A 14,415-nucleotide genomic window follows, 5' to 3' on the forward strand; every position below is an offset into this window, starting at 1 on the left:
ATATTTTCTCGGGTCCTTTCTCTCTCTCTTCTCCTTCTGGGACCCCTATAATGCGAATGTTGTTGCGTTTAATGTTGTCCCAGAGGTCTCTTAGGTTGTCCTCTTTTCTTTTCATTCTTTTTTCTTTAGTGTGTTCTGCAGCAGTGAATTCCACCTTTCTGTTTTCCAGGTCACTTATGTGTTCTTCTGTCTCAGTTTTTCTGCTATTGTTTCCTTCCAGTGTAGTTTTCATTTCAGTTACTGTATTGTTCATCTCTGTTGTTTGTCCTTTAATTTTTCTAGATCTTTGTTAAACATTTCTTGCATCTTCTCAATCATGCCTCCATTCTTTTTCCAAGCTCCTGGATCATCTTCATTATCATTATTCTGAATTCTTTTTCTGGAAGGTTGCCTATCTCTACTTCATTTAGTTGTTTTTCTGGGGTTTTATCTTGTTCCTTCATCTGGTACATAGCCTTTTCATCTTGTCTATCTTTCTGTGAATGTGGTTTTTGTTTCACAGGCTGCAGGATTGTAGTTCTTTTTGCTTCTGCTGTCTGCCCTCTGGTGGATGAGGCTGTCTAAGAAGCTTGTGCAAGTTCCTGATGGGAGGGACTGGTGGTGGGTAGAGCTGGCTGTTGCTCTGGTGGACAGAGCTCAGTAAAACTTTAATCTGCTTGTCTGCTGATGGGTGGGCCTGGGTTCCCTCCCTGTTGGTTGTTTGGCCTGAGGTGACCCAACACTGGAGCCCACCCAGGCTCTTTGGTGGGGCTAATGGCAGACTCCCAGAGGGCTTGCACCAAGGAGTACTTCCCAGAACTTCTGCCGCCAGTGTCCTTGTCCCCATGGTGAGCCACAGCCACCCCCCGCCTCTGCAGGAAACCCTCCAACACTAGCAGGTAGGTGTGGTTCAGTCTCCTGTGTGGTCACTGCTTCTTCCCCTGGGTCCCGATGCCCACACTACTTTTTGTGTGCCCTCCACGAGTGGAGTCTCTGTTTCCCCTAGTCCTGTCGAAGTCAAATCCTGGCAGCCTTCAAAGTCTGATTCTCTAGGAATTCCTCCTCCCGTTGCCGGACCCCCAGGTTGGGAAGCCTGACCTGGGGCTCAGAACCTTCACTCCAGTGGGTGGACTTCTGTGGTATAAGTGTTCTCCAGTCTGTGAGTCACCCACCCAGCAGATATGGGGTTTGATTTTACTGTGATTGCGCCCCTCCTGCCGTCTCATTGCGGCTTCTCCTTTGTCTTTGGATTTGGAGCATCTTTTCTGGTGAGTTCCAGTGTCTTCCTGCCGGTGATTGTTCAGCAGTTAGTTGTGATTCTGGTGCTCTCGTAAGAGGGAATGGGAGCACGTCCTTCTACCCCTGGTAGCTATTATTTCTCAAGTTTTCATGCTTATTTTCACTTTCCAATTATAGATCTCTTTATATTCATAAATGGTGACCACATTCAGGAAAACAAAAATCAAAATATATGGATCAATTGTATGTATGGATATACTAAAGCAAAGTATTTTAGATTAGGTTTTCCCCAAACCCGTGAAAGGTAAATTCTTAGAAGAGTGTAAGGTACGTAATAAGGGCTCAGTAAATGTTATGTAGTTAGTATTACTGTATTTTCATCATCATTTCATAAACAAGTTTAAGCTTTCTCATAAACTATGAGGTCCTACTGTATAGCATAGGGAACTATATTTAATATCCTATGATAAACCATACTGAAAAGAATATTAAAAAAGAATGTGTACATATATACATATATATGTATAACTGAATCACTGTATAGCAGAAATTAACACAACATTGTTAATCAACTATACTTCAATAAAAGAAGAGATATGTATAAAAAGAAAGCCTTCTCTGTATATATTCTTCCTTTTAAGCCCATCAGAATGCTTATATTCCCTGCGTTTCATTTAGATTTCTAAGCTCGAAACTCTGTCCCTGGAGCTTTGACTAAGAAACAACACCAAGACCTGATCAGGGGTAGTAAAGAACTACTTCAGCATTGACTGTGTGGAATTCTCTACAAATCACAACCCAACAAGGCCTGGAGTTCTGTTTATGCTCTTTAATCTGTTTATGCTCTTTAATCTGTTTATGCTCTTTAATCATTGTATTATTTCATGCTGAATTCTCAAGCTTTTACTCTGTTTTCCAATTACATAATGATGAATTATCTTAAAAAGATAAAAAATATATACATCAATTAGCATTAAGACTGCTTTTGTGTATCAGAGCCCCAGAGGAAAGAGCCTTAGATAAAAGCACTGTATTTCTCTCTAATGAAAATTTTGGAAGTAGACCCTTCAGGGATGGTATGACAGTGCAGTGATTATCAGGAACCCTGGGTTCTTCATCATCATTGCTTTGAATTCTTAATGTTTAAGCACATTATGGTCCATCATGGCTGCATGAGCGTGAGACACCCTATCCTCAATCAAGCTAATAGGAAGGAAGGAGGAACAAGGATGGTGAGCCCCTTGCTTTCAAAGACACTGCCCAGAATCCATTCTTGATGTCTCACGTTGTATGCTATCCACCAGAACTTGGGTAGAAGGACAGACCTCACTGCAGAAGAGACTGGAAATTTTAGTCCTTATTCTGGGTGGCCTCATGCCCATCTAAGATTTAGGTGTTTTATTCATATGGAAGAAGAGAAGACAAGATACTGGGGATAAGGAGGATTATCTGTGATACCTGGGCTTCACTGGAACGTTTATTATTATTTTCTCTTATGTTCTCTTTTTCCTTCTTTTGCATCTTAGATCCCATGCGTGGCCCAAGAAAATTGGAAGTCGTCGAAGTCAAATCTCGACAAATCACTCTCCGCTGGGAGCCATTTGGGTATAACGTGACTCGTTGCCATAGTTACAACCTCACAGTCCACTACTGTTACAAGGTCGGAGGGCAGGAACAAGTGAGAGAAGAAGTAAGCTGGGACACGGATAACTCACACCCTCAACACACCATCACCAACCTCTCCCCCTACACCAACGTCAGTGTGAAACTCATCCTCATGAATCCCGAGGGACGGAAGGAGAGCCAAGAACTCGTAGTACAGACAGATGAAGATCGTGAGTACTTTCAAGTGTTGTGTTTATGGGAAACAGACAGTCTTTTTAAAAAGCAGCTCATGTTTCTTTCTAATTGAGACCTTTACACTGAAAATGGAAGGAAGAATTACTTACTGGGTTGAATAACACACATGTATATCTGTGCTGCTGTATACTGAAGCACTGATTAGAAGGGGTAAAGGGAATAAAGATCCAGAAGCTTATTTTAATTTTTATGAGTCATATAATTACTTTTCTACATATGATTATTCTGTATGGCTCTAAGTAGTTCTTCATTCAAGTTTTATCATCATGTTGGACTGAAGAAGTGTTGTTCCGGGTATTCGATTATTTATAAGAAATGCTTATTCAAACAGCATTCTGAAACATTTTTCATAGTTCAGATAAAAATTCAGCCCCAGATAGAGGCTGCCCTTGCTGTTCAGCACAGTGCTGAGAAATTACCTCATTAGGTCGGTGGTTATGGAATAGATCATGCTTTTCCATAGGAACAATGCTGTAATTGGATATGACCTCAGTAACCAAGAATTTAATAAATAGACAGTGCATGTCACCAGCAACTCATCAAAAAAAGCAAATATACAGTTGCATTAAGCCTCTAAAATAATTTAAAATGGTAAAATGACACCTGGAATCCCATAACATAGGTATAAACGTGCTTTTACACTGATTATACAGGGGACTCTCATGTACAATAGTGAGCCCGTGTAGCACATAAAATACAGCGGTAGTTTATCGTATATTTGGTTTAAAATTCATTTGCCAGGCATCAGAGTAAGTGGCAAACAACATGGGGAGCCACTTGCTTATTCCTGGGAAAAATAGATTTCACCTTTTTCTCTTCAAGCAGCTGATTAGGATCTTTATTGATTGTAACATGTGTTAAATGTTTATCACAACACTATTTTTTCATTTGAAGAGCTGACAAGGTATTTTTGAGTGTTGATGACCTATGCAACACCAGGCATATTGCTATAAAATAAAAACATGGAAACAGCCAGAGTAAATGGGAAGCTCGACCACATCTTCTCTTTTCTTTTGTGTAGCCCCTCAAGTCCTGCCTGTGTTGGTTGCTCTCAAGTAGTTGTTTCACTACAGTTTTTTTTGTGAGAAGTATAGGTTGATATGAGTCACTCAGTCTAGGCTGAGCCTGGAAGCCCTATCTCTATTTCTTCCAGCTCTTCCTTGTGTCCCAGGAGAGACTCAAGAAAGTTTCAGCACTGTCAGCAGGTCTTTTCTGGCCCCTTCCTCCCCTGCATTTTTGTATTTAATTTGGTCCTAACTCCTGTTGTTGCTACTTCCAAAATATTAGATTGTTCTTTTTTTTTGACTTAATTATTTTCATTATATTTCTGGTTTTCATATGAAGAAACTGAGTCAGAAAAGTGAATGGTAAACCCAGATGTCTGGTTCCAGAAACTGTGGCCTGTACTTCTATGTGCCAAAGTACTTCTAAGTACTTACTAATATGATCATTAGTATTCTAGAGGCCTTATTTATATAAACATTGATATTACTGTCTATTCTATCTTTCTGCCTTGAGGTATTTTTTTACAATCATTTTTTTAATTGAAGTATAGTTAATTTACAGTGTTGTGTTAGTTTTAAGTTTACTGCAGAGTGATTCATTTATATATATATATTCTTTTTCAGATTCTTTTTCATTATAGGTTATTATAGGATATTAAGTATAGTTCCTGTGCTCTACAGTAGGTCCTTATTGATCATTTTATACACAGTAGTGTGTATCTGTTAATCCCAAGCTCCTAATGTATCTCTTCCCTGCCCCCTACCTTTCCCCTTTGGTAACCATAAGCTTGTTTTCTATGTCTGTGGGTCTATTTCTGTTTTGTCAAAAAGTTCATTTGTATCATTTTTTTAGATTCCACACATAACTGATATCATGTGATATTGGTCTGTCTGACTTACTTCACATAATATGATAATAGATTGTTCTTTTCTCTCAACTTCCACTACCTATATCCAGATTTTATGCTGAAATTTCTGTAGTAGTTTCTAACCTTTTATTGTTCCAGCTTTGTCCAATTCCAGTGCCCTCTACTCATTCCCTAAACTAATCTCTAAAATACATTTGCATCATGTTATTCTCTCCACAAGAGCCGTCAGTGACTCTCTTTACCCGTATCTCGGTATTCCAGGCTCAGGCTCTAGACCTGGTAGCTTTTCCTTCCTTCCTCTGCATCCTGCAGAGACGTGCCCTGGTGCTGTTCCTGCTGCCACACTCCATGCATCCTGAGTGCTCCCTCACTGTCTGTCCTCCTCTGCACATCCTCCCCACCTGCCTTCCTACATTCCATCTCCTCCATGACCCTCCAAAGTTCTCCTCACAAGTTCAGGTCCTTCGTGAAGCTGTCTCCAGCTCTCTCACCCTCATTCCTCTCTCATCCTTCTGACCTCATTTGCACTTGACAAGATCTTTAAATCTCTGAGCCTTAATTTCCTCATCTGAGAAGCAAGAATAATACAGTTCTCCAGCATATTAGGGTTAGAAGCCATTTCCATCGAGTGCTATTTGTAGCTGCAGAGAGGGGCCTTTTAATAGGTGAGCGTTATTGTAAGAATTCAGAGGAACTTATCGTGACACTTTCTTTTTTTTTTTTTGTGGTACGCGGGCCTCTCACTGCTGTGGCCTCTCCCGTTGTGGAGCACAGGCTCCGGACGCGCAGGCTCAGCGGCCATGGCTCACGGGCCTAGCCGCTCCGCGGCACGTGGGATCCTCCCAGACCAGGGCACGAACCCGTGTCCCCTGAATCGGCAGGCAGACTCTCAGCCACTGCGCCACCAGGGAAGCCCTATCGTGACCCTTTCTTGTTCTCTCATTATGTTATATATAATTTTTTCCTCTTAACTGTAAACCACTTGAGAGAAGAAGCCATCGAATTTTCTTCTTTAGCAATTTGCATGGTATTGAGTAGGTAATAAGCACTCAAAATACTTATTAGTCTTTAAATAAAATAGTAAAATTTGCTGATAATCATTTAATTCAGGCTTAAATCAACAGTAATGTTTCCATCAGTGAGAGAGGAAAGTCAAGTGCAGTCATTTCTAGAGATGCGAGATGTTTTGCTGAAGCATAAACTCACCAATACTTTTGGGTTTCGAATTTACATGAGCTAATAACTCTGTTAAGTGCTGTTAAAACATAAGGTTAAATAAGTCACTTTTTTGTTTGTGTGTTTAAATTATATTGCTAGTCCCTGGAGTTGGGGCGTGCATTACTTCCAAATAAAAATCTATTGTTTACATAGCACCCTGGCATCCAGTTCATTAGAAAAACTTTGATTTCAAATTATATTTCCTAACAAGAGCAAAAGAAAAAAAAGACTTCAAATAAGACAGAAAAAGAAAAATTGTTAATACCTACCGAGCTTGAAGAAAAAAGAATTGAAGTGTCACTTTACTTATCTGCCATTAACAAAGGCTACAATTTGTTGTACATCGTGAGTTTTATTGTAGTATAATATTTTTATTGAAATATTTATTTCATCAGAAAATGTGTGGGAAAAAATTATCTTTTTATTACTGTTAAGAGTGTCACTAGACACTATAGGGCTCAATTCCATAAACTTAGATATTATGGTTCTATATCCCAAATCATGAATTCCTAGAACTTCTAAAACAGGCACCAGACCTAAGTTCCTGTGAGGTACCAGTTTCCCTAATTTAACTAACTCTTCTGGTATTTTAATTCACTTGATCCTGTTCTGACCTAAGAACAATTATATGAATCCCATTTAGGTTTTCCTGTTATTAACATTTTCATGATTACAAGCCCTCCAATATATTTTATTACATTCATCCTTTTAAAATATCCTCTGTTCAACATAATTTTGACAATCTCTCTTTTTTTAAATTTTACTCTCATTTATACTAATCGAATGAAACCAAAGATTTTTTTCTAAGTTTTCACCCTCTTTACGTCTGTACATAGATTACTAAATCTTTTCAATTCAGAAATATTATCACAAAATAATAGAACCACACATGCATCATAATTATCTTGATCCTGTGAGGAACCTGATGACGTCAAAATAAACACTTTCAAGGTCAAGAGGAAGAGACTTAGTAGAGCTTTTCTTTTTAATTTTTATTTATTTATTTTTAAATTTATTTATTTTTGGCTGCATTAGGTCTTCATTGCTGTGCATGGGCTTTCTCTAGTTTCAGCGAGCGGGGGCTACTCTTCGTTGCGGTGCGCGGGCGTCTCATTGCGGTGGCCCCTTTTGTTGTGGAGCATGGGCTCTAGGTGCGTGGGCTTCAGTAGTTGTGGCTCGCGTGCTCAGTAGTTGTGGCTCGCAGGCTCATTAGTCATGGTGCACGGGCTTAGTTGCTCCGCGGCATGTGGGATCTTCCTGGACCAGGGCTCAAACCCGAGTCCCCTGCATTGACAGGCATATTCTTAACCACTGCACCACCAAGGAAGTCTGAGACTTAGTAGAGCTTTCTCTGGCATGGCCCATCGTAGTCCAACTTCTGATTGTGATGAGCATTTTAGTCTCAGAGCCCAGAATCCAAATTTTCTTAGAACTCACCGGTGTCATCACTTCTTAAATACCTTGTTTCTTTGCTTCGATGTAGTTTCACATCAATTCCTTCAACCTAAGACAAACGATTATTTAAACATTTATATATTTTTTAGAGTTTGGACATTAGGGATTAACTTACTCCAACGTCCTCATTTTAGAAGTGAGGCAACTGAGACCTAAGGAGGGTCCGTGAATTGCCCAAATTTCACAGTTTATTCACTGGAAAGTCTTAAATCAGAACCCAGGCCCCCCCATCTGAATCAGTGATTTTTTTTTTTCTGCTAAACTCTCCTTAGCTCTGTTTAGAATAACTATCAATATAAATGTCCTAGATCTACCTTTAAGTAGCCCCTCAACTAAACAAATGTGTATTGCCTATGAGTCCTTTTGTAATTCTGGTCAGTCTTTCTAGTCTGAGGAGATCTCACCAACCCTTAGAGGGCTATTCATACCCTCCACAAGCTAACCAAACATTTCTTTAGCTCCCATGTTTTAAACTTTATTGAGATATATTTATACAGTCATGAGTTGATTTGTGTTGTTTCTACTTTTTAATTATTATGAATAATGCTCCTCTTAATATTTGTGTACAAGCCTTTGAGTGACATGTGTTTTCAGCTCTCTTGGATATATACGTAGGAGTGGAATTGCTGGGTCATATGGTAAGTTTATCTGTGTTTAACCATTTGAGGATCTGCCAGACTGTTTTCAAAGTAGCTTTGTGATTTTACATTCCTACCAGCAGTGTATGAGGGTTCCACTTTCTCCACATTCTTGCCAGTACTTGCTATTATCTGTCTTTGGATTATAGCCATTCTAGAGGGTGTGAAGTGCTATCACACTGTGGTTTTGATGTGCATTTTCCTGCTAGCTAATGATGTTGAGCATCTTTTCACGTGCTTATTGGCCATTTGTATATCTTTTTTTGGAGAGCTGTTTATACAGATCCTTTGCCCGTTTTTAATTGGATTATTTTTTTATTGGGATTTCATAGTTCTTTATGTATTTTAGATACAAGTCTCTTGACAGATACATGATTTGCAAAAGCTTTCTCCCTTTTTGTGTGTTGTCTTTTCACTTTCTTGGTAGTGCCCTTTGAAGCACAAGAGCTTTTCACTTTACTGATGTACAGTTTATCTATATTTTCTTTTGTTATTTTTGTTTTTGGTGTCATATCTTTGAAACCATTGCCTAATACAATGTCATGAATATTTACACCTATATTTTCTTTTAGGAGTTTTGTAGTTTTAGCTCTTATATTTAGCTCTTTAATCTATTTTGGTGTAATTTTCATAGTTGGTGTGAAGTAGGAAACCAACTTCGTCCTTTTACATGTGGATATCCAGTTGTCCTAGCACCGCGTGGAAAAATTATTTTGACCCCACTGAATTTTCTTGGCACTTTTGATAAAAATCAATTGACTATAAATGTGGGGCTTTATTTCTGTACTCTCAATTCTGTTGTACTGATCTATCTGTCTATCCTTATGCCAATATCATGATGTCCTAATACTGTAGCTTTTTAGTAAATTTGAAATTGAGAAGGCTGAGTCCTCTCAAACCACTTTTTGATTACTCACACTGTCACCAAATATGCGTATACTTACAGGTAGTACAGATATACTGGTTTATAAATAGGATAGGCACACTAGACACTAAATTGTGTATCATATAAAGCATACTCAAAAACTTAATTTAAATGAATATGAGATACATGATATTTTTAAAATAATATTGTATGTTATTTTGTAGAAAATTGGCAAGTACATTTCTATCTTCCCTTATGTCAATTAGATTTTCTCGTTAATCAAAAGGTGTTACATACTTTAGGTTTTAAAAAATGGCATCAAACTTTCCCAAATCTGTTTTATTATTAATAAATAAAATGAAATATTTTAAAAATATTTCATCTACATCACATCTTTGTAGAACTTCTATTTTGTGTGTACTTTTCATAGACATATTAAGTATAAGTCCAGGAGTTCATACATATTCTTCTTTGACATGCTTTTGTCACTCAGTGTTATGGTTATAGAATCCATCCATGATGATGTATAAAGCTGTCATCGATTTTCAGTCGTTTTTGTATTTTATTGAGTGAATATAAACTAATTTCTTAAACTATTTTTTGTCTCCAGTTTATTAGTTTTATTTTAAAATGCTACTATGCTGACATCCTAGTCTATGTCTCCTAGTACATATGTGCAAGAATATTACTAGGGAATATACCTGAGGTGGGATTATTGGGTCGTATGACATGTGCCTCTTTAACTTCAGTGCGTACAGGCAAATTATTTTCCAAAGTGGCTATACCAATTTATGGTCTCACAAGCAATGTGTGGGAATTCGCATTGCTCCACATCCTTCTTTATTTCTGAAGAATAAAAAAGTTTATTTACAAGATGATACTGAGCTTTGTCTAATTGATTCAAACTTTTTAGAGGAAGATTTGATGAAATTCTTTTCTTTATAAAGACAGTATAGCCAAAATGGTTTTAAATTGCAGGTTTTTGCAAGAAAATGGAATATATCTATTAAAATCTTACACCTCAATAGAGAGTTAAAAACCTGTCAAGTCTAGAAAAATGTATTTTGTTTTTGGTTTACTTAAATATGTATCGATTTTTCCCCACTTCTAGTTCCAGGTGCTGTTCTTACTGAATCCATCCAAGGAAGTACCTTTGAAGAGAAGATATTTCTTCAATGGCGAGAACCAATTCAAACCTATGGTGTCATCACTTTATATGAGGTAGTATATACATTTGTTAGTAATTTAATTTTTACTGTAACTTCTATGATAGCTAGACTATCTAGTATTTAAAAATGCATAGTAAAATCATGCCTTTTAAGAAGTTGAATGCCTTTAATAGTTATAATGGTTACTGAATAGAAGCAAAAAAATTAAAAATGAGTTTTCAAATTATGTATAATTTCAGAATGTATATTCACCATGATTTAGATGCTTCCAGATTACATGTTATTAGATGTAAAGCCACACTCTAATATAGTTTAAAAATCACCTTTGTTAAAAACAGTAAGTGTTCTGTCATATACATTATTTGTATGACAGGAGGCAACCATGGCATCCTGTTCTCGCCAGCTCTAAGATATTTTACTCCTGAATTATAGAAGAGCGCTGATGATCCAATTAGTGGAGTTGATAGACATTGTCTTGGGAATAACAACAGAATAATGTCTTCTGGTTTCTCAGCATTAGCAAAACAGCCTTTAGACTTCTGTGACACAGTTTTGTCTACTGATAGATAGCAGAGAAGAATTCGATGACTTGTTCAGGGGAAAAAATAACAGCAGTAGCGGGGTGGCAGTCATCATCACATCTGTATGAGCGTGATTTCACTCTGCCTATTGTCATAGAAACAAGCAGGTGCATTTTTTTTTCAAGCTAGCATTTATGTGAATGCAAATTCAACAAAATTATATGTTGTTCGGTTTCTAAAATCCGCAGCCATTCTTCCTATGGGACCTCTACCTGAATACCTTTCAGCTACTGACAAAGCTGGAGTAGATTTGCTGTCAGACAATCACCACTGGTGAACCCTTTCCCTGACCCAACGAGCCTCACAGCTATGTTTCCTTGTACCGTTTAAAACTTGGTATTGAAATGCAAAAAAAAAAAAAAAAAAATTGTTGTTCATCAAAAGCTAAACAAAGTAAGAGAAAAGAAAAAAAGTTGATTTTCGCATTAAGTTTTGATGCTTTCCTTGGCTGCTTCGTTGTAAAAGAATCATGAAAATTCATGACTCTCTTTTGTAGAGTTGTTTTTTATAATCAGATCAAACAAGTTCATTTTTTCCCCTCAGTGATCAGAATCTTTTAGTTAATATTTTTGGCCCCATGACCATTTTTTAGTTCTGTTTTGTGGATTCTTACCTCAGGATAACAGAATATTTTACTAGAAAAGATACAGTCTTTGAAATCAACATTAAGTACCAAGAAATCAGTCCACCTCTCCTGAAAGCCACATGTTGATATCTAGACGGACAGAAAATAAAGGTGAGATCCTTTCTTTCTGATCCCGTGGAGCATAATATTCATGTAATAAGTAACTTTAATGTGAAAACAATAGGAAAAGCAGAACCCATCAATCTCTCTGATTTCAGCAGCCACAATGTCCCTCCTAGCTGAACACTGATCTAAATGCTACTACAAAGGGGATGTGTGAATGTCTTGTAAATCAACATTTTAAAACTCAAGATATAAGTAAGAAGAGCAGGTCGGTTGTTTTTTCTAGGCACCAAAGGGAAAATGCCAAATGTGTGAATCAGGCTTAAGTGATTAAGTATAAGTTTCTGACTGTTGAATCTTTCTCTTCTTTTCTCCATGTTTTCTAGAAGTAGGAAGGAAGGTATTCCAGATTCCCCAAGGTGGGCCTTAGATGGTGTCTGTGCAGGGAGCTCCTCTTTGGCTAAAACACACTGCACCCTGGGGCTCTCCCAGCCTGTACCTGAGTCTGCAGGAGACCCAGCTTGCTCCTGGTGCAGGGCTGCTGGTGAACCAGACCAGTCCCCTCCCTGGAGGACCACAGTCCCCTGGGACAGACATGCTAAGGAAATAAAACCGTTGCCCAAAGGGAAACCAAGACCTTAGGAACAGTGTAGTCACAGAAACACATTTGACTGTAGGTCAAAACTGGAAGGCAAGATACGTTATCATAGTTGGAAAAAAGCTTAGTAATAAATGATATGGGTGTTTCTTGAGGAGCACACTTGTATGGTTTTTTGAAGGAGAGGAGAAAAAACAGAAGGAATGTTGTAAATGCTGTAAGTGAGCATGCTGTGGGTTCATGTTATTCTCAAGTTCTCTCTTTACCTCTTAAGAAAGATATACCAGATCATTAATGATTGGAAAATGCTGACAATGTCATCTTTTGCCGGAAGTTACGGCAATGACGGCACTAAAGCAACCTTCCGGCCTCAGTTCTTTGTCATCCCCATCTTCAGCCTTCTCAAACTAGCCTTCCTTCCTCTTGTCCCCAGCTGTGTTGTAGCCCCAGCCCTTCTCGTGCCTTACCTCCTGCTCCGCCGTTTCATTCTATCTGAGACATCTTCCTAAAGTCTGGGACTGGTAATTACACTTTTCCTCAATAGCTATCCAGATTTTTATTTTATCAAATGATAAATGCAGTATTATTCTCTGAAAGGATACTTTAAGCACAGAAGTATTCAAAATAAAATGTCTTTGCTTCCCAAATTCACTTTTCAGAGGTAACTACTATGAACAACTAGATGCATGTGCTTCCAGAATTTCACAAGGTAGAAATTTATAGTGCAACTGCTCTTATGACTATACATGGATAAAACTTAATAAATGCTAGCAAACCCAGCATTGTATTACAAGAATATGCCATATAAGACCTCCTCCACATCATACAAAAATAAATGCCAAATAGGTTCATGAACTAAACACAAAAATTAAACTATAGCAACACTGTAAGGAGAATAAGGAAGACGCTTTTGTAATATATCTTGACATAAAACCCAGAAGTCATTTAAAAAAGATTGACGGATTTGGTTATATAAGAATTTAAACTTCTGAATGATAGAAAATGCCACAAAGAAAAGTCTAAATACAAACAGAAGACTTGGGGAAATTATTTTCAACATTTGTAGCAGTCAACTGGCTGGTGGCTGTAGTTATAACACACTTGATACAGATTGATAAGTAGACAACACTCCATTAGGAAAAATGAGTGAAGAATAAAAGGAGTTGATTGATAGGAAAAAAAAATCTGAATGGCGTAAGCAGATGAAAAGATAGCTACCTAACCTTAGCAAGGATTAAGAAATGAAATAAAACGGACTCTTCAGAACATTTAAGTTGGTGCAAATCCAGTGTTAAGGGGTGATGTGGTGAAATTTGTGTGCACAGACCGTTGATGGGGACATACAATTTTGCAACCTCTCATGTAGACAACTTGGGAATATCTATAAACATTCAGACACTGCATGTCAAGCCTGTTTAGGGAAGTTTCTCAGTCAGTAATACTCCCAAATGCACAGGGATGTATGTCCCAGTATTTTCATTGTACCCCAGTAACTTTATATGGCTCACGATTGCTTAGTGAATCAACTCCAAACTCCTGGTCACGATAGTAACACACCAACAAGCTTTTGAAAAAAAACATTTAGTATGTATAAGGTATTAGAAGAGAACAAAATATAAAAGATCCTCTCTCTCCTCTACTAGAAGTGAGCAGTCCTATCAGCAGCTAATTATAGAAAAGAATGAAATGAGGACCAAATGTCTGCCTCAGTGCAGCGTGTGCAGGGTTGTCGGGCACATAGTAAAGGAGAACAGTCTGGACTCATCAGCCCACTGGGGCGTTGACGGATGGAGAGTTGAAAATACCTCAAGATCCCCCACCTGGAGAGCGGGGCTCAGTGAATCACTCTCCCCTGAGACAGTTCACATGGGTGGAGAGAGGGAGAATTGAGGGGCCCTGTTTGCTATCAGTGTTCAAGGCCATACATGGTACCATCCCAGCTGATACTTGCTACTGCATCTCCCATGATTCTCTCCTGGAACTGAATGAGCCATGTGTATGGAGTTTTCTTTTCTCCATGAACCTTCTGGTTTTTCACACCTGCTTCTGCTTATCCACTTCTTTCCTCCTGACTGCCTCCGCTCATTCTCCTCCTATGGCACTTCTGCTTATCTTTCAGCATCTCAGTCAAATTTTGAACTTTTCCGTGGAGCATCCTAGGTTCTTGCATCCCCTGGAATCTGATTTACTTGTTGGTTCCTTTGATTGCTTGCCCCTCTGTTGAAGGACTGTAGTTAAGGCTGGCTGGCATT

At 38.2% G+C, this 14,415-nt stretch overlaps 1 protein-coding gene across 3 annotated transcripts in view; it reads left to right on the forward strand.

Moving 5' to 3' along the window:
- The window catches only part of PTPRM (protein tyrosine phosphatase receptor type M), a 743,754-nt gene that overhangs the window by 428,610 nt on the left and 300,729 nt on the right, over positions 1-14,415 (forward strand). For all 3 annotated transcript variants that reach the window (XM_024763901.1, XM_024763902.1, XM_024763903.1), the window contains 2 exons: positions 2,745-3,053; positions 10,239-10,348. In XM_024763901.1, coding sequence (XP_024619669.1) covers positions 2,745-3,053; positions 10,239-10,348 — 419 coding nt within the window. The remainder of the gene's footprint in view (positions 1-2,744; positions 3,054-10,238; positions 10,349-14,415) is intronic.

This window comes from Neophocaena asiaeorientalis, unplaced genomic scaffold, assembly GCF_003031525.2.
Source record: "Neophocaena asiaeorientalis asiaeorientalis breed wild unplaced genomic scaffold, Neophocaena_asiaeorientalis_V1.1 scaffold110, whole genome shotgun sequence".
Classification (NCBI taxonomy): Eukaryota; Metazoa; Chordata; class Mammalia; order Artiodactyla; family Phocoenidae; genus Neophocaena; species Neophocaena asiaeorientalis.